Source organism: Prunus mume, linkage group LG4 (assembly GCF_029339155.1).
Source record: "Prunus mume cultivar Tortuosa linkage group LG4, ASM2933915v1, whole genome shotgun sequence".
NCBI lineage: Eukaryota > Viridiplantae > Streptophyta > Magnoliopsida > Rosales > Rosaceae > Prunus > Prunus mume.
The window spans coordinates 16880776-16901239 of NC_142701.1; the positions used below are offsets into that span (position 1 = coordinate 16880776).

Sequence of the window (20464 nt, forward strand, 5' to 3'; positions counted from 1 at the left end):
ACAGCGCTTCATTTTGGATTTGCCATGAAGAAGACAATAATTAATCTAGCTAGCTAATATTCTTGCGCATCGTAACTTTGATAAGCCATTCAAATTAAAGATAAAATTAAGCCTTTTCTTTCTCATTTAATTTGTTGCGCTACAGTTGCATTCTCATGAAAGGAAGCTTAAAGCTCTCTCTCATCTTCAGTCGTCTCAGGCAAAAATATTATATATATATATATATATATATGATCAAGAATTGCTATGTTAATTATCAGCAGCAGCACTGCTGTTTTCCTCCTGATCATGATCTAGCCTATTGGCATTGGAAGAGAGGTGAGTGATATCACTCGAACATGAGGAGGAGGAAGAAGGTGTAATCACCTCCACTAATCTCTGAGTCCGAGTCCTCTTGCTGTTGGAGGGTTGAGGAATAATATCTGATGATCTTTGAGGCTTTCTCTTTCTCTGAAATACGCGATACACAACCCAGTTTCCCGGTTCCCTTTTAGATGCCTGCATTATATATGATATGATGATCATCATATTAGTTATTTAATGGCTGTATTAATTGGCAAAAAGATTAATAACTAGTTACATAAATAAATACCTGGGTATGGGTTGGGTTTACTTGAGAAGACAAGAGCTGATATTCATGCATGAGCCATCGAGTTTTAGTTTGAGTCTCATGGTAACGGCGCTTCCTTTGGCTGAAAACCAACGTTTTCCTGATCCCAACTGCTTCGCTGCTTTCAGGATCAACAATTTGCTTCTCTTTGCCCATAGGCTTCCAGTAACCACAGCCAGCAGCTCTCTTAGTGTCGTCAATCTCATTCGCATTTATTTTATTGTAAAAGAAATACCTCTTTTCCCTAACATCACCTCCACAACCTAACACAGAGAGAGAGAGAGAGAGAGAGAAATAATGGATCAATAAGCTACCTATAGTCTTTGTTTTCAACTACTCTTCTCTCTCAGTTCAGTTTCAGTTGGGTTAAATGAAGTACCTGGCAAGCCCCAGGGATGAGTGTGGAAGACGTCAAAGTCGGGAATGATGGAAGCAGGCAATGGCGCGGCATGGACCTTTCTCTTCAAGTAGTGGATCACAAGCTCTTCATCAGTGGGGTGAAACCGGTACCCAACTGGCATCTTCACTCCTCCGTTTATAACAAAGTTTGGTAATTTCTCCATCTATAAATCAAATATATGATATTGGTTCTGCTGAATATAATGAATAAGATTGAAGAAGAGCAAGCTACTAGCTCTAGCTTAATTGAAGCGGAAGCAACCCATTTATATGTAGGCAGCTAGGAATATATGTTACTTACTCTTGTACAACTGCAACAAGAGAGAGAGAGAGAGAGAGAGAGAGAGAGAGAGAGAGAGCGCAAAGCAAATAAATGGAATGGAAGTTGATTTAGAAAAGGCAAAAGAAGGAGACGTGTGTGGTGGGGAAACAAAGAGACAGAGAGGTCGCATACAGCCTTTGAAATAAGAGACTAGCTAGTAGTCTTAAGAGAGGAAATTATAACTCCAATTCTGACTCGGGAACCCCTTCCTTGACTGGGGAAAAGGGAAATAGCTTTGTTTTGTTTTTGAGTTTTGACGGTCTTTGTTTTCACACAATCACAAGCGTGTGAGGACTCAACAACTTTAGCAGCTAGTATTAGTAATATTAGTATCAGTATTAGTAAAGGCCAAAGTTGAAAATCCAATCATCTGCCTTTTGGTCAATAAGCATGCGCTTCTTCTTCTTCTTCTACTGGTCTGTCTGTCAGTCACTTCATGTGTGCCACATTTTTTTTTTTTGGGTTGTGCTGCTGCTGATGGCAACATTTCAATTTACAAGGCAGGCAGGCAGGCAGGCAGGCAGGCAGTCTTTGAAGTTTAATCTTTATCTATCTGCTTGGTCTCGCTTACCTACTCTTGTTTTAACTTGTACGACCTTTTATTATTATCTTGACTTAATTTATGTGGCTGGCTGTTGTCCATTTGTTTTGTGGACAAACGTATCTGATTAAACATACTCTAGTCTCTCTGTCTGTGGATGCATTTCAGTTTCAGAGATGATTAACCTAGTTTCAATTTTTTCATGATTCCTTGCAAAGTACGTATAATTATTCAATAAAAGATCATCAGAAATGTATCAAATGAAAAGAAGATGATTTTCCATCACAATTCTTTATTTTTTTAATGCTTACATCTCACTTATTAGGTCTCTCTATTATTTATATAGTGAATTTTGAGGAAATAGCTTTTGGCTGCAACCAACCCTTGCTTCCCAGATGCTTCCCAGATGGGCCAGCCAACGCCAGCGAAGAGATTAATATATACATGTTGGGGCAATTAAAAATAAATGGCCTAGGTCAAACATGTTGATCATGATAAGATGGATACAAGTTACAACAACAAATAAATCATATCCATATACCATAATAAACAAACAATTTAAGAGAATAGCATTTGCCTCCTCCCTCCTTGAAGTTGAAAGTTGAAACTTTGAACAACACCGCATACATCATACAACATGTACATCCCTAGATGCGTGTTTGAAAGTGAAACACATCGACTTCGACCAAAACCAAGAAAGAAACAAATTCATAAATATATATACGCTAGCTCCACCTTGTAGTGTGGTCTTGTCTTGAAATTGTTGACACAGACAGAGTGCTGTGAGATTCGTTACTGTGGCGGTGGTGGAGATGCCCATCATCATCTAATTTTTCTATTTCTTATTATATCTTCTCACATTAATGCTATCTTCTCTATCTAGTAATATTCAAGAAGCTAGCAAGCCTAGCTACCTGTTTGCTACTTTGTCGTGTGTTCTGCCATGCTGTGTTTGAAAATCTAAGTTAAACAAAATACCATCTTCTTCTCAAACTCAACTACACTTGGTTTTCTTCTCAACTAAATTATAAATACATGCTCCCCAAGCTTCTATTCTATATATGAATAGCAAGCCACCATGGGTCTATGATCATCTTCTCCGCTAATTAGTAATACTAATAGTTTAGTTTAGGTCTTTGATTAATTGATCAGGAGCTGCAACTACGAGCAGTTGTGGGTGAGGGGTAAGTTCAATACTTCCATTGGACTAAGAAGATAAAGCAAGAAAGCGATTTGGAATGTGAATTCCACATCCTCAAATCAGCTTTTTCTTTATATTATTGGATAGTGGGAATGAACCCCTCATTGTGTGTGTCATAGTGTTAATGACCGAAAATAACAAAATAGTACTTGAGAGAAGAGCAGCTACCCTTCATAATCATCCTTAATCATTTTGGTTGATTAGCATATAAGCCCAATAAGAGAACCTCCAAGGAAAGATGCAAAAGAGTAAGCAAAATCATTTGTCTTGCTACATCAGTATTTTCATACTCCAAGAAAAAAGGCAAATGGGTGGACAAAATATACCCACTATCCCCAACAAGGCAATATTGTCTACTTTAAAGTGAAAATGTATATTAAGCCCCACTTACTTTTTATAATAAATATCATCTTTACTTTTCTATAAAATATATATAAAATAATGATTTGTAGACTTGCATTGCCTAATCCCTTGAAGTGATTAACCTTTTTCATGAGGCAAATGGGTAGGCAACATGCCACCTAAATTATTACAGTACAATTTTGCCTATTTCATTTGCATGCTTCCTTGAAAATGCTCTAAGCACGGAGAAAATTATTATCCAATATAATTAGACTGATCGATCTTGACCAAACGAGGCATAAATAAATATCACAATCTGGTTGTAACCGAAAAAAAAAAATTCACAATCTGGGTTAAGCCCATATTAAGATTGGGCTGCAACAGTGTTCGGCTAAGTTTATGAACAATAACACAACAAGCAATAAGCCCGGGTGCACTAGCGTAGGTAAAGTTTCCCATGCCATTCCAAATCAGCAAAAACCATTTCATACGCTAATTAATATTAATGTGTTGGTCGCCACTGCCAGGACATAAAGCACAAACCAATAACGCAACAAGTAACAAATTATACAAGTGAATCACATCACACAATCAACCACTTTCGCCTTCCAAAAATCGAAAATTTAATTCTGCTTAACAAATTATATTGTTTTTGGTTTCTTCTCATAAAAAGGTTCCTCTAATCTTCCATCTCAGTTTTTTCTTTTTCAATTCACTATCTCCACCACTTACAAAATAAATGAAGTTTAGACCGCGTGTGTGTGTGTGTGAGAGAGAGAGAGAGAGAGTATAACTTAGAAGAAGAAACTAAGCTGCTCAACTAATTAACATAGAATTTCTGAGATACATGTATGGATGGATAATGGAGGAGCGCACAACGCCTGTGCTATAAAAAACAAGACCAAATTATGTACAACGAACAACGACCATAGAATAAGATGCGTCAACCTCCAGACTTGAGTGATGAGTATAGGCCCTAAATAAAAGGAGAAAATATATTTGAAACAAGAAAAGCGCAAGTGGCAATCCTTGTATCAGATCTGTATCAACTCTGGAATCAGCTTCAAAAGAAACGAAAGCTCCCTCTGCGAGAACTCTGGCTTTGATTTCACCTGCATCTGCATCTTCCCGTCTCCTTCCAACAGATTCTTGTCCCCCCCGTCTTCAGCTGTTGTTGGCTTAATCATATCCGACACCGCCTCGGTGATCTCTTGCACAAGATCTACTATCACTCCCTCGATTCCCATTAGGTACTGCATGTAAACAGCTTCCGCCACATTGCTGCAATTTCATCATATATATTTCATCAATTTAACATTCATAATTCTCAAAGTTCAAACTTTTTTCTTTACACAACTCAAATTTGAAAGATCAACGTAAACCAGAACATGGGCTAAGCAAGAAATCTGTTGAGCAAATCAAAGTCCACAAGCTTACTTCAATTTTCCGTATGTTAGGAGTGAAAGCTTGGCCTCCTTGATCTTGGTCAGCGCCCCAGGATTTCTGAACACACCTTTAACCTCCGACACAATACCTTGCAAACCACCCTCCAAACACAACTTTATTGCTTCCTCCAAAGAATTCCTTCTCACATCATAGTAAAGCTCCGTCCCACCATTTGTCAAGAAAAAAACCTGCCATCATCAATTGATTCAGCAACTTTAGTAATTCACACCCCATATCTAGAATAGTTGGCAAATCATCAGCAATTGATCAACATATATGATATATAAGACAACTTTGAAGCAAGCAATTATATGACAAGTGCTTACAGGATAGGTGCTCTGCAACTTTTTAACAAGCAGCGCAGCATCGGGTTGGAAGCTTGAGAAGATGATGGGCCTGTCTTTGGCGTAGTTCAACACCACCTGTCCAACAAAACAAAATTAAGAGACTTGAATCAGTACCGATTATAAAAAGATATGATTAAAGATTGCTATAAATGATCAAAAGGGCATGATGTGCTGCGTACTTGCAAGATGGCTTGAAAGACGTTGATGAGATAGTCCTGTTCGTAAACAATGCAGTCGTCGAATTTCAACTCGATGTTGAAGCCCAGGGAAGGTTCAACCTGCTCGAAGGCTTCTTGGAGTGTGCAGAAAGGGTCATCTTTTTCAACATCCCATCTTACTATTTTACCATCTTTGGTTTTCCTCAACAAAGTTTTTCCTTCCTTCCCTGCCTCTCTTTGTGGGCCGTAGCAAAGAAACTCCGACAGACACAGTTCTGTTACTCTCCTCTCAAACACAGTCCCCTGTTGCAAAATCAAAACCGACCAAAACATTATCCAAGTTTAAAATTTCTACGTACGTAAGTAATCAGAAAAGGAAAATTCAATAATAAGAGAAGGGGTGGAAAAATAAAGCTTACATTTTCTTCGGAGAGGATGAAGTTGTCGTGGAAAATGACTGGGCAGTCATCTTTGGTTACCTACAAAAAGCCACCACATTGGGTTTCACTTTCCTGTTTCATTTTTCCTCGTTTTTTTTTTTGGGGTTTCTTTTCTTCTGTTTTTTTTTTTCTTTTCCTCTTTTTCTTTTAGCTTCATTCACCTCCATTCTTGTAATTTCAATCCAAATTCCAAAATATTAAGGAAGGAAAAACAAATGCAAAGAAAAGGAGATATAATCAGTACCATTTCAAACTCAAAAGAAAAGTTTCGGGCAGACAAATCCCACACAAATACAAACGATAGAAAAAACAGAAACTTGAAACGGAGGACTCGAAGAGCTTAACCCCCTTCAACTCGGAAAACCAAACAAATCCACCGGAAAAGAGGAAAAAAAGAAGAAGTTGAATTTACAGAAATACCCTCAAACAGGGGCGGGTTTTACTGCGGACTCGATCAAATTCATTCTCATTCTCATGCGCATACCGACACCAACAACGCGTATGCGGCGACAGACAGCTAAAACGGCGGAATTCAAGTTTCGACAATTTGCATGCGTAAAAATAAATAAATAACATATTAACAAGTGAAAAACAGAAAGAGCCCACCGAAAAATCCAGAGACACAGGGGCATTGTTGGGTTGAGTTCATTGAATTGAATTGGGAAACAGAGAGAAACAGAGGAAATAATATAACAAGCAAGGAAGCTCTCTCACCTGAACATCAAATTCGACGAAATCAATGGGGAAGTTGGCGGCTGAGTTGAAGGACGCGATGGAGTTCTCTTTAATGGCTCTCATTCTCCTATCCGACGACTGTAACGCGTTCATACCATTCCCTCTGTGTCCTATCACCAGAAACTTGGGTATCCTTGATGCCACCCGACCCATTTCCACTCCTATAAAATAACACCATGTTCAAAAAGTAAATCCTGTTAATATCTCTAAAATACACAACAATTGAAACAAATTAATAAAGATTAGTAATTGAACACGTATATGTATTATGTACCTTTGGAGAAGCGGGTGGAGTAGAGCGCCAGTGAGGCATTTTCCGGCACCTGGTCGAGGTTGGGGACGTCGGAGACAAGGACGGCCTTGAGAGCCATATATATATATTTTTTTATTTGTTTAAAGACGGGGAAATTAAAAGAGACGGGGCGACGCAACAAAGTATTGTGAAGCTTTGTAGATTTGAAGCTAGAGTATGGAGGAAGGGGGGGTATTTATATTTATTTAGGAGTGAAAAGGACGACCGACGCGAGCCAAGCCAAACGGAACGGGATCTCTCTTCAGAATATTCCCTCCCCTCCGCTTATACTCTGGATATTCCATTATTCTTCCCCTCTCAACACAATATTTTTTTTGTTGGACCCTCTCAACACCGTTAACCTCATTAATATTCCTTTTTCTTTCCCACCAAACCAACCAAAAAAAACACCAAATATACACGTGTTATTGATCTTATGGTATGCCTTTGTAATAAAAGCTTTTTCATTTTTACATTTCGATCCGGACAACTATTGTAATTTTCTTTGTCGGAAACGCATTATAACTAGCTTGGCACAACAATAACGTGTTTTCCACGTGTGACGAAAAAGAAAAAAATATTATTAGTGGGCGCCACCTGGCACGTGCGTGCGGTGGGAAGGTTAGGTCTGGACTCTGGAAGATGGACTCGAAATATATTGTTTTGTTGGGAGCTTTTCTGCTTAAGATTTTTTAATCTCAGCCATCTATTAAATATGTTATGAATTTAATAAGCATTGTTGCATGCGATCCAACGGTTAAGACTAAAAATCATAAACCAATCCGAAGAAAACTATATATATATATATATATATATATTTTGGTGAAGAACCAACTGTTTCGGAAAAACTGTTTAAAAACCAAAAAATTTCCGAAGAACCAATACTGTTTCGGAATGTCCCAAACTTAAAAATATACAATTCGTGTCAGCGCCAAGTATGATCGGATAAGTTAAGATAAGGTCCGTGTCACCGCGTGGCGTGGTCCGAAAGTGTCGGGTCTTTGACAATGCCGGCACCGGCACCGGCACCGGCACGTGAGTTGTTTTTTTCTTCTCTTCTTCCGCTAACGTTTTCTTAACAGTCAAAGACTCTCAAAAGTCCCCCGGTCGTTTCTTTGTTGTTTTGTTTTTCGGTTTCATACTTGGGTATAATGAGGTAGAAGCTCTTCGACCAATTAAAAATAGAAAAAAAGAAAAAAAGAGGTAGAAGCTGCATGTGTGTGCAAATGGCAATGCAAGAATGATGATCGACCACTAAAAGATAGAAAATAATAAGAAATGGATAAGGGGTGGGGAGATGATGTGTAACCACGGTAGGCTTATCTGTCTGGATCTCTGTTATAATAAAAATATGACCTCAATGATCCACTCCATAGTTGGTGTTGGTGTTGGTGCCAGGCTGCCAGCAGCATCGATCTTCACTTGTTTTCGTTTTCTTGTCTGTTTTGCCACTCAACGCTTTCTGGTTTGATGATTTCTGTGACAAATAGCTCATTGGGAATTTCGACCCGAAAACAAAAGAATTAGTTTAGTTGGGGATGGGGAACTTTTACTTTTACTCTTACAAGGAGGAGGACATTGTCAATTTCCAATCCACGATTAACAAATTAATAGTATATTAAGTTGTAACAGCTCCAATTAGAATGAATATAATGTTGCTCAACTAAACCAGACGATTCCATTTCCATCCTTGTCTGCACAAAATATTCTGGCTAGCGCTAGCTGGGGCAGATGGAAAACGATATGTGAACTAACAAAATATATGAAAACAAATATTGAGAGATAGGAAAATTGAACCTAGGAGTTCGGGTGTAATATTAAATACTCTTTTAACTCATTGTATAAAAAAACTGAAAAACAAATTTAAAAAAAAGGAAAAATTAATGGAGAAGGGAAAGGAAATAATAGAAAGGTGAGTTGGTTACCACTGTTCCAAACATTGAGCTTAGCTTTTGTCACCAAAGCTAAAGCAAAGCACAGAGAATCTCGTGCCATTCGCATCAGGAGAGAAAGAGTAAGAGAGAGAAAAGCAGTGGCCTCGCTGGATTGATGTTGCCAATTTCTTTCTCTTCTCATATGATGTACGTATAATACACAGAGGTTAATTTTTCTGCACAATTCAATATCGTACACTCGATTTCATTAAGGAACCCATGCAATTCCAATATGACGCTTTATCTTTCCAAGATTCATGCTCTAGACACTATCTTATCAGCCAGCCTAGTCAATTACCCCATTTTGTTCATCGTGATGAATCAGATTCTAACTCATGTAGGAGAAATTGTGGGAAACTTCCACCTTTTCACGCCCAATAAAACACACAGCCCATTTTCATGAATTGTTTTTGCATGTTCGGGGTACAATCCAAGATATATAGGAGGCGTGTTTGAACTCTCCAACTAAATGCACTGCTTTTAAAAAATAAAACAAAAATAAAAATATTTCCACATATTCTATGTATATTGGATGGTACACCTAAATTGACGTACTCATAAACATGCAAAAATTACTCCGTTTTCAGCTGTTTGTATACGACTACAAACTTTTTTTATATCTCTCATCAACGGCCTAGTCATAAATGAGATAAGAAACACACATGATTTAATGATTATATGAAAAGTCATGTCCAAAAAAAAGTCCCTAGATTCTTCAAAACAGAAAGAAGAAGAAAAAAGCGGAAGTCGCTAGATTATTGGAGCATGGTGCAATATTCTTGCTTTCTATGCCTTGTAGGAGGAGTTGTTTCTTCATTGTTGTCGATTTTACTTTAATTTTGGGCTTGGAATTCCTTATGTTTTGGGTCGCCTGATAGCATCGGTCTATAATTATTTGGACAGAAGCTAACTAGCCCTACACGGCTTTAAGGTGTGAGTTCAATGAGCCCAATTTTGTGTTATCATCTGAATTGGGCTCGGCAGATGAGTTAAGCACGTAGGATTGGCAATTCTGGACAGAAAGGAAAGGAAGCCATCAAGCCTAAAAAGAGCCCAATCTTATTATGTTGACGGTTATTTCATGTCATGGTTGGTGCATCGTGCAGCTTTGTTCCTTCTTGTTGTCAGACCAAATGTCTTGTATGCCATTATTTGAGGTAAATAGGTTTAGGGTTCATCACATTCATTCGTAGAGTTAACAAGTGGGAGGGAAGGTGTTTGATTCGTACGTACCACTATTAAAGCTTTTCTGTGGAATCTTTCCAAGACCCCTAATAAATTCCAAGTGATTTAATTTACAGATATCTGATGTGATTATTCATGACCTAATTAACCCAACAGCCCCACCACCACCACCACCACACCGTTTTGTGATTAACCCAAAACTTCACCATTAAACTACTCATTTCATTTCTGATGATTTTTTTTCCAAAGTCAAAGCTAACTAAGACATGGTGATGGTGCCTGCCTTTTTGGCTGGCTGGCTGTAGAAAGAAACTAGAAAACACAAACAATTAGCTCATGATTTGAAAATGAGCCCCAATTGGGTTGGTTGGGCTTCGCTTGCTAGCTAGCTAGTACCTTACGTTACCCTGCATGCCTGCACTGCACTGCACTGCACCTATATCAACACAACACAACGGCTACTTTCTTTCTCATTCATTCATTCAAAATATTATACAATAACCTCCTCCAACCAAGTATCAAAAGTCTCCCAATTGCTTCTCGCTAGCTATTAAATAAACAAAAGGAAGAAGATAAGATGAAGAAAAGCTGTCTGCCTATTATATCTCTCTTTCTGCCTATTATATCTCTCTTTCTCTGTCTTCCTTGAGAGATAGGAAGGAGAGCATTAATGGTGAAGACAGAAGCATTAAATATTTCTGAGGGTAAATTAATTGCTTGCATTAATCGCTACAAGTGTCTGTTGGCCCTCTTCAGGCTCCTTAATTGCTACCCTCATCTGCCTCCTAACTTCTCTCTCTCCCCTCTTATCCTCTGCAACCACTCTCCCATATCTCATTTATTGCTTTGCTACTCTCTCTACGTCTCTACATCTCTCTCTCTCTCTCTCTCTGGGCAGTGGGAAGAAGCAGTAATTTAATACATGCCATGCCAAGGTGAAAAGTATGTGAGATTCCACCATGACACAAAAATCATGGGTTTCTGAGACCACAAGCACAAGTTTAGTAAACATCCCATCCCATCCAAGTAAAAAGACAACTGTAATTATGGGTTCATTTCATTTAGGAGATTCAGATTATCTTACTGTCTTTTCCTCCTCCTAACTGTAGCTTGTTGAACTCAGAACCCAGCTGAGTTGAGCTTGACCCGGGCATTTTGAACTTTGAACTGGCTGATGAGGAGACCTCTGTTCCTGGTTGCATGGGCACTGAATTTGTAGAAGAAGAAGAAGCACTTAAGGCTGCCTGTGAAGTGTCTTTCATTGACATCATTCTTGAAGGGTTTGATTGTGGTGCTGGTGGTGCTGCACAAACTGGGATCACTGATCTGATTTGAACTGCAGGGGCAATCCTGTGCGGGCTGAAACCTCCAGTGTACATGGCTCTGTCCATCATGTGGCTACTTGTAGGCAATGCCTTCATTGGACCTAATGGAAATTGCCTATATGCAGAACTTGAATTTGAATTACTAGGACCCTCCTTTTCAATGGCCTTGTTGTTACTAATAATGATATCTGATTTTCCAGTACCAAGCCATTCTTCCTCATCCCTTTGGTGGTCTTCCAATGGAGGTGGAATAACTTGTGATCCCCTCCTCACATTAACTTGTAGTACTGGGATAGGCCTATAATTGGAATTGGATAATGTGTAGGAAGAGGAGTTGTCTTTGTTGAGCAGTGTAGTTGGTGGCAAAATCTTTGAGGCTGTTCTTGGTGGGGGTGGAGGAAGCAGAGATGCAAAGCTGTTTTGCTTCTCCTTTGAAACTTCTGGAACCAAATCTGTTAACAGATCTATCAGCCTCCAGTGTTGATTCTGTAGAGAGTTAGCAGCACTGGATGTGGAGGATAATGATGATGGAGATGATGATGTAGAGGCAATAGTATTGTCTCTGTGGAATTGGCCCCTGACCATTCTTCTCCTTGCTTGAATTTGATCTCTCCTCCTTATAAATTGTTTGCTATTGTGATCATCTTTGGGTCTAAAATTTGAGAGCACCCCTGTCACAACTGCCTGGTCCTGTTCTTCTGCTTCTTTAGCTGTCCATGGCCCCAAGCCTGGCATTGCACAAAGATGTATACTTGATAAAGCAATTTCATTTTGCTAAAAAATACCAACTAAACCAAATTGTGAGAGAGAATGGGAAATGAGAAGATACTTCTTTTCAAGGCAGACCATGCTGCAATTGCAGCATTCTTCTCGGCTTGCTTCTTGGTTTTGGCTGCCTCACCTGTAAAACTCATGCCAGCAAGCTCTACAGTACAAGTGAAAACTGGGACATGGCCAGGACCTGATCTTACGGTGGTGTACACAGGGAGCTTCAGCCCAGCTCTGTGAGCGGTTTCTTGAAGGAGGTTTTTGTAAATTCCAGTTTCATCCTTGATCAGACACAATCCACAAAAAGGTATGAAATGAAGTAAGAAAACTTGCTAATTAATAATTGAAAAGTAACTGAAAACAGAGAGGCTCTAGCTTATCTTGGTAGTTGGTTGGGAAAGAAACCAACTTACAAGAACTCTTGCAGTGAGAGACCTGGAAGGGCCTCTTGTGGAGAGTTTATTGAGGGCTACTTCTGCAGCTGCGTGCTCTGCTTGTCTCAATGTGGTGCAGTAGTTCGGGCTTTCAAAGATCTCACCGTTGAAGTTGACAGAAGCTTTGAATCTGGGTGCATGATCTGGTCCTTGTCTGACGCACGCATAGGAAGGCAGGTTGAAACAGCTTCTCTGTGCAAGCTCCTGCAGCTGGTTCTTATACATGATATCGCCTTTCACAAAATACATCCAAACAAACCATCAAATTCTACATGATGAAGCCATATTATATATATATGATTTCCATTATTCCATACAATCTTAAAAGCAAAACCCATCACTTGAAAATTAGCTGAGACTCAGAGACACTAATTATATATGTAATGTAAGGCTTAGGCAGGAGATATTATCAGCCCACCAAAAGAGTGAAGAAACTGAACTCAACCAACTGATAAAACTAAGACAGAATCAAGCAAGCAACTCACCAGATTCCTTAGTCCTCCTACATTGGCTTCTTGGGAGTCTTCTTTGTCTCTCAGGACAAAAGCATCTGATAGTAAGAGTGGGGGTGGAGAGGAGAAGAAAGAAAAGGAAGTAAATATTGAAGTTGAAGGTAGGTAACTACTAACTAGGTGGAGTGAAAATGTCAAAGTGAAGCTTTAATTACTCCTCCTGGCTTCTCTTTATTATTTTATTCCGCTTAGGTTAGGTTCTTTTTTTCTCTTTTAGGGTTTTACCAACCGTTACTAACTCAAATGAAATCTTTTCCCATTACGGTAAGCTTTCTCGTGTAACGATGATTGAGGAGGAGCCAGAGCCAAAATCAGCTTTTTTTTGGGGGTGGGGGGTCGTAGACTTGTTATTGGATATAGGAGGGTCAAATTACACAAGAATCCTTGCAGGGATACAAATTTTACAAATCATTCTCCATCTGCTGCTTTTGTTTTTGGGGCGTGGGGGTTAATTTACCGACCACATTCTATACGTGCAATGACAGCGTTGAATTTGAAGTTTGACACCAACTTGGCTGGCTCTGTGCTGTGGTCAGTGATTATAGCTCTTTGCTGGCAAATGATATTCATGCTCTGCTCTTTCACGCAGCTGGCCTCATTTTTCCACAACGAAGACTAGCTAGTAATAAATAAGTGTTTAGTTTACTTGCAACCTTTAAATTAAAGTAACTTGCGTCAAATTTAAATCTAGGGCGGCGTGAACACTAGCCAAACTTTAAAATCCTCCTGACCTAGAACCTTGTTTTAAAAATCAGAGCAAACGTGTGAAAAACCAAGTTTCTTCTCTCTTTTTTCCTTTGGTGCAGAAACTAAAAAATCTTCATTAAATTCATGAGAGAGAGAGAGAGAGAGAGAGAGAGAGAGAGAGAGAGAGCGCAGTAACTCCACCACAATTGCAATACAATTAGGAACTAACTAATTCCACAAATGCAATACAAAAACAAGAAAGCTCACTCATACAACACACAAATTCCTTCCTAAATGCACAATGGCCAACCCAACACTTACAAAAGACCCTTCCCCAAATTGCACATAATATTAATGTGGGTGTTAAATGGCCACGCACGAACACAAACCACCACTCCGCTGCCACACAATCAAATCCTCCATTCCCCTACTATACTGGTCTGTCACATTTTGGCTGCCTATGTATGTCGGTTCTCATTTGTCAAGCCACCACTGCTACTCCCACCCGTGCGGTTCGGTTCCCCGACTCTAGCTGCCAAAGCAAGAACTTCGGGGGACATTTCCCAGCTTCCACTTTTCCTTCCCCAGCTGGATCGCCTGGGGTGTATTCCAGCACGATCCACAGTTTCATCGACTGTAGTCCTTATATCTGGGGAAACTTCACCTAATTCACCATCCTTTAAATTTAAGCGATCATTGTTGTTAAGTTGCCCTTCGTAATGATCACCCCCAGCATTCATGTCTCCCCACACCGTTTTTCTGCCCATTTCAATGTCCTCCACAGCTTTTCCCATATTTGGGCTCATAAAACCTCCAACCCCTGACCGAGGAGGCAACCCAGGTTCCCTTGGCACCTTCGCCCTGAAATTGTTCTTGGACTGGGGAATGGTGGTACAAAATATTTCCTTGAAATTCTCAACCACTCCTTTGTTATAGGGGTTGGCTCGCCTATCATATCGGTACCGGAAATTCTCATATGTAGTCTGTAAAAACAACGCAAATAGATATAAGCTCCTGTTCATACTAAAAGATGAATCGTGTAGATATGAAAGTGTAAACTATAAGCTCCTGTAAAAACAACGCAAATAGTTCTGCACTAAAGGGTTGTGACATGTTGAGATGGATCTCTCACCTGATTTGTACTGATGAGATATAAATGGAAGGCCGTAAGACCACCAACAAACCACATTGATATGAAAGTGTAAACTATTAGGACAATAGAGGCTGGAGTTTTAATCATTGCTTTCCAAATTGTCGTGTCCTCTGTTCCCATGATCCTTCTAACGTAGACCCAGCAGAATGCAAAAACATATATACAAAGAAGGGTTGTGGAGAACACAAACATGAAGAAGAATCGATAATTTCTCTGCACCCAAATTAGTGAATGTTCAGATATATTTTCCATAGGCAACTGAGAATCCATCACATCAGCAACAGGTATATTCCATGCCAGTAAATGAAACAAAGCCAAATCAAGAACACATATTTAACCAGATAAGCTCAAGCACGTGATGTGAGCTACCTCCATATGCCAGTGACTGAATCATTTAATAGTCCACTTTCTTTGTTGATTCCAGGTGGAGACTTGTATATTTCAAATCTTGGGTATATTACTACAATTACCAATGTATGTATGCAGACATTCATGCATGTATATAGTTTGAAAGAATGCACATATTATGCGTGTGAGCGCCCAATGTGTCTGTTTGTCTCATTTCATATACATTGGCAGAGCAATCAGAAGGCATGAGTCTAATGAAAGAATTACTTACCAGCCCAATACACTGCCCAACCCAAGGACAGTGGTGATCGAATCTTTCTACGCAATTGTTGCATATTGAACAGTGGGAGCAGCGAGGAGGTCTATAAAGCATACAAGTATCACAATACTTGATCTTGACAGGGATTCCATTCACCTCTACTTCCTTGATGCGAGGCAAACGCAACTGTGGTGTTTGTCCAGCCCCCCCCTCTACGTTCCCATCAAATCCTTCTGGCTCTGGGGGGTGTGTGTTACGGGGAATTATACCAGGATCTCTTCCGGAGGTTAGCAGGAGAAGAACTAAATCCTGAAAATAGATCATTGTGTCATTATATTTTCACACTGCAGGTACATCAACATATCTAAAGTTATCACTATATCCACCTGCGACTTCCCAGGCCCAACTCTCAAATCTAGTAGAGATACAAACAATAAATAAATTTTAGAATAGGGTGCTTGTGGAGGCACAATTTTACTAGAAACTCCAGAACTTGTTACAAGTTACAACAACTCTACAAACCTAATTGATTATCACCTAATTGATTATCATTTACTTCTACAAAGACTCCTGTGAAGGGAAGAAAACTGACAATACCAAAGTAGATTCAATAACCTAGACTCATATTGAAGCCTGTCTATAGTGGTAAAGGTTTAAGACAGAGTAAACTCTACAACAACCTACAAACTGCATTGATAACAATCACTCATAGAAAGGGTATCATACTCAGAGGAAGCGATATGCTCCATGAGGACCCACTACCAACTTACACCAATCCATATCTCATAACAAGTTCAATCCTCCATAAGCTTACCATGTTCCCCACTAATCTCTGCGACAGAAACTAGCATGTTATAGTGTGAAAATTGTGAATCAGGACCCCACATTCTAAGATGATTCCACCAAATCAATAGTCCTGTTAGTAGCTTTCAACATAACATGCCAAATTGTCTGGCAAAATAAATTTTCCCATACACAAATACGCAGTGTGTGATTTAGAGAGAGAACTCACATAAACTGTGAATACCACAGCGACAACCATTATCAATATTCCCAAGTGATGTGAGAAATGGTCCATCAACTTTCTTGCAACAAAGATGCAGAAAATTGTGACAGGAGCAACAATTAGAAATATGGTCAGCCCCAGTGATCTTACATCTGGTCCGAAAATAAACCTTCCCTGAAGGAAAAATATCTGCAAAGAAGCAAAAATAACATATATGTAAGTTTTCATAATGCCATTCATACTCTTTTCAACCAAAATAATAATAATAATAATGCCATTCATACAAGGCAAGGTACTGCACCACAAGCAGCATCCAACAAGCCAAGCTTGGCATTCAAATACATGTAAAACATAAGCTCTATGCTTATCAATCTACAAACAATTGCCACCTATACTATAATTCCTTGTTAATGAACACAAAATGAGTCGACTTCATAATCATCCTTGTCTTTGTCTCGAATGTATAGGGTCATCCGTATCAATTCTTGTATTCCACTGTTTTCATTATATTCAAATTGCAACGTCTCTCATATGAAATCTAATTTTCTTACATCGTTTCCGTATTACTTCTAAACTTTTTCAAGAGGCAAAAGAAAAAATTTCATTCCTTGACGGTAACATCTATCCAAAAATAGTTATAAAAACATATGACCAATAGTAGTGAGGTAACAACAATAATACCAATCACAATCACAATAATATAAAAATAGTAACCAACATTATCAATGAGAATTGTGCGACACAAAATCGTAATCCATCAAGTCCTAAAACTATAAATAGGGAGCCACTGAAATTATTCCGGAAAAAATCTAGCAAAAATAAAAAAGAAAAGGAAGAAAATATTATCAGGCTAAAGGGAGAAGAGGAAAAAGAGAATAAAAAGGGAACTGACATTGCTGCCTTTCCAATTTTGGTAGACCCGCAAATCAGTGGAGGCGCCGGCGGATCCGGAAGCCGGATCCGATCGCTGGGGCGGAGGCACCACGTACATCGCTTCCTCACCACCAACGCTCTCAGTTTCAGTCTGAGTTTCAGCTCAATAAGATCCTCCTCGCTCGATAGCCGATACAATGATGTCGACTCTCAGACCCTAAGGAAATATGGGAAGACCAAAAATGGAATGGAAAAAGGAGCTCGAGGGCTCTTTTGGGGTGGGCAAATGGGTCGGGTTCCGGCGAGCAGAGTGAATAGTTAAGGTTGGGCGACAAGGCATGCGGGTGGGGTTGGGGCAAAAGGGTTTTTCTTCATCCTTTTGGAGGTGGCTTTGCCTTGGCTTATTACTTTGGGGGTGCTAAAGCAGCAGAGGTTCTATCACTGTTGTGTGTATGTGCTTTACAGGGGGGATCGGCTGATGTGGCGGGCTCTGATTGGGTGAAGAGGCTGGGGATGGAGCGGCTGGCTGTGGTGGGTGAGAACCCAGTCCCAGTCCCAGTGTGCGTTTTTTTAAGTTTTTAAGTTTTTTATTTTTTGTTTCTCCCCAACATAGGAATGTGACCTGCCCTTCCTTCTAGTCGGGTTTTGAACCCTTTCCTCTGTGTTTGGTTGAGGTATAAATAACTTTGAGTTTAGCTGAATTTGGTATCTAACTATATCTAAACAATAAATAAGTGGTTTTTCAATCCCATATTTTCCACTTTAATTACTTCTGGACAGATACTTACAAATTCTGTAATAGATTACCAACTAACTTTATTCTATTAACCTTTTTCTTTTCAGTGTTAAACGAGTTTATGAAATCGAATCTCATTTTTCGTTGATTTATAATAATAAAAATCTCCTCATAATTATGTTTCTCATAAGTTACATCAATGTTGATTTCATACTTACAACAACTTGGTTCACTCTTGAGTTCATTCATTTCCACTTCACATAATTACAATGGATATTTTTAGGACATGTCATATTCCTGCCGTCCTTTAGATTTTTTTTTTTCTATCTTTGTTAGGCTGCGGTTTTTTTAAGCTGTTGATTTTCTAGGCGGAGATATGTGGTCACTGGCAGATCCATTAATGAGTCCAATGAAGGCACATGTCCTCACTCAATTATATTATTTAACTATGAAGTGCCCATTTTTATGAAGTTTAGTAATTACTGGGGGCAAGTTGTTTGATAAAATGCCTCAAAGAAGACTAAGGTGGGGGGCAATCTTCTCTATTCCTCTACTTATGTTATTATTCTTGTTCTCTAGACTCACTCTTCTCATTCTTCTGTTTGTGTCATCAGTAGAGGAACTAGGTAGAATGTGTTGTGTTATTAATTTGTGCATGAATATGTTTATATGATTGTATTTTTTTTTTCTTATATCTAAGAGTCGACTTATCTTCATTATTAATGGTATTGCAATAGTGTTTCCCACAAAAGAAAATTCATGCCACCGCCATTGTATGTGGTAGACATTAGTCACATTATATTACTCATTGCAAAACATAATTGAGACATTCCTCAAAACATTAACCAAATATATATATATATTATATACTTGACTTGAAAAGCACAGATTGCTCACCACTTTAATCAAATGTGTATTTTTATCATCTTTCTCAATATTTGATATGTGTCCATTTACATAACCATAGCTGACTATTTGCTTTGTATTTGTGTAATTATGGTTATACCTATGGACATATGTCAAGTGTTGAAAAATATAGTAATAGTACACGTTGAGTTAAAATGATGAGCTAAAATGCACTAAAAAAAACACAAAGCAAGAATCATAACCAAATGGATACGCATAAACTTACTATACCTACACATTAGAGACATTCATTGGAAAAAAAAAAGAAAGTAATTATAAGTTGATTATAATATTGAACCAATACCGTCTCAATCAAAATTTAATATTTTTGTTAAAACCCATTTGAATGCTCTTCATGTTCCCCATGCATTCTGTTTACGGAATTTTAGATGGAAAATCCATTAAACTCCCGGAATTCACAGAATGCCTTTTGAGTACTAAATATTTTATTTTTTAATTAAAAATGAAATCCTTGCGCACAAAAAAAGAAAGAAAAAAGAAGGCTTTGTCTGCGGTTGGAGAATTGTTTAAAGACATAAATTCTTTATTTTTAAACAAGAATGAGATCTAACAGCAACAGTAGTGCCCCTTTAATAAACTGTGTCTTTCTTTTATTCCATTATTATTTTGAATCATACGAGCCGAATGGATTCATCATTCATTTGTGTATGTGTTTGTGTGTTTATACTTGCTGATGGAAGCTTGCTGTAAAGTGGCAGATGAGCAAAGCAAAGCTGCAACTTGCAAGAATGAATAACACCGTTTGGGTTATTATTAGGGTAAGTGGCATGATGGATGGATGAACCCCCTTCCTTCCCTTGTGCTTAAATGAATGATGAATCCTTCCATGACCATAAATCCATGATGCTTGCAGCAGCCTCAGCTGCACCTGCACATTGAAATTTGGACAAGCCATGTGTGCCTGCTCTTTTGCCACTTATATAATATTAATAGCATGCGGTACCAATATACAAATTACAAGTTAGGCAGTCAGCTGCTCCTCCAACTCTCACTATAAATTATTGTCATGTGTACTCAAGTTCCAGTTCCTTTCACTATAAATTACTCCTACCATTACCGTATACTAGAGAATCTAGAATATCACTTGTATAAAATACATAGTTGTTTTCCTCTCACTAAAAACAACAAATAAAGACAATAAATCGGATTAACAGTTGTACGGAATAAATAAATAAAAAAGATAAAAAGAGCTTCCGAAAATGAGATGACGTGATTCTTTTATCATCCACTCACAGAGTCAGACTCAGACAGGTGTTTTGGAATTAGTGATCGTTCTAACTCCATTAACAGTATTTGAAAGCATCTGGACGTAAAAGCACCCGACGGGGTTCCATGGTGTAGTGGTTAGCACTCTGGACTTTGAATCCAGCGACCTGGGTTCGACTCCCGGTGGGACCTTTTTACTTTTGTTTTTTGTTTTTTTGGCATGGGGCCCAGCAGATATCTCATATGAAGAAAGCCAGACAGACATCTCCCCACTGGGC

The 20464-nt window shown here is 38.8% G+C and overlaps 4 protein-coding genes and 1 non-coding gene across 5 annotated transcripts; 1 reads left to right on the plus strand and 4 right to left on the minus strand.

Annotated features, from left to right (window-relative positions):
- Positions 1-94: 94 nt before the first annotated feature.
- NAC084 (NAC domain containing protein 84) lies at positions 95-1443 on the minus strand. Its single transcript, XM_008232839.3, has 3 exons — positions 990-1443; positions 593-873; positions 95-498 (listed from the first exon to the last, which is right to left on the minus strand). Exons 1-3 carry the CDS (start codon positions 1171-1173, stop codon positions 250-252), a joined length of 714 nt encoding a protein of 237 aa, XP_008231061.1. The 5' UTR covers positions 1174-1443; the 3' UTR covers positions 95-249.
- A 2766-nt stretch (positions 1444-4209) lies between these two features.
- On the minus strand, positions 4210-7000 carry LOC103330293 (glycerophosphodiester phosphodiesterase GDPD1, chloroplastic-like). The gene is made up of 7 exons (XM_008232841.3): positions 6816-7000; positions 6521-6702; positions 5786-5845; positions 5388-5669; positions 5188-5283; positions 4853-5049; positions 4210-4696 (listed from the first exon to the last, which is right to left on the minus strand). Exons 1-7 carry the CDS (start codon positions 6910-6912, stop codon positions 4450-4452), a joined length of 1161 nt encoding a protein of 386 aa, XP_008231063.2. The 5' UTR covers positions 6913-7000; the 3' UTR covers positions 4210-4449.
- A 3393-nt stretch (positions 7001-10393) lies between these two features.
- DRB3 (dsRNA-binding protein 3) lies at positions 10394-13044 on the minus strand. Its single transcript, XM_008232842.2, has 4 exons — positions 12965-13044; positions 12459-12712; positions 12107-12326; positions 10394-12005 (listed from the first exon to the last, which is right to left on the minus strand). The coding sequence occupies exons 2-4, from the start codon at positions 12702-12704 to the stop codon at positions 11023-11025; spliced, it is 1449 nt and encodes a 482-aa protein (XP_008231064.2). The 5' UTR covers positions 12705-12712; positions 12965-13044; the 3' UTR covers positions 10394-11022.
- An 818-nt stretch (positions 13045-13862) lies between these two features.
- Positions 13863-17928, minus strand: LOC103330295 (DHHC-type zinc finger family protein). The gene is made up of 5 exons (XM_008232843.2): positions 17337-17928; positions 16451-16633; positions 15451-15747; positions 14811-15044; positions 13863-14661 (listed from the first exon to the last, which is right to left on the minus strand). Exons 1-5 carry the CDS (start codon positions 17433-17435, stop codon positions 14137-14139), a joined length of 1338 nt encoding a protein of 445 aa, XP_008231065.2. The 5' UTR covers positions 17436-17928; the 3' UTR covers positions 13863-14136.
- A 2378-nt stretch (positions 17929-20306) lies between these two features.
- On the plus strand, positions 20307-20378 carry TRNAQ-UUG (transfer RNA glutamine (anticodon UUG)). Its single transcript has one exon. It is a non-coding gene; the product is annotated as a tRNA-Gln (tRNA).
- Positions 20379-20464: the final 86 nt, after the last annotated feature.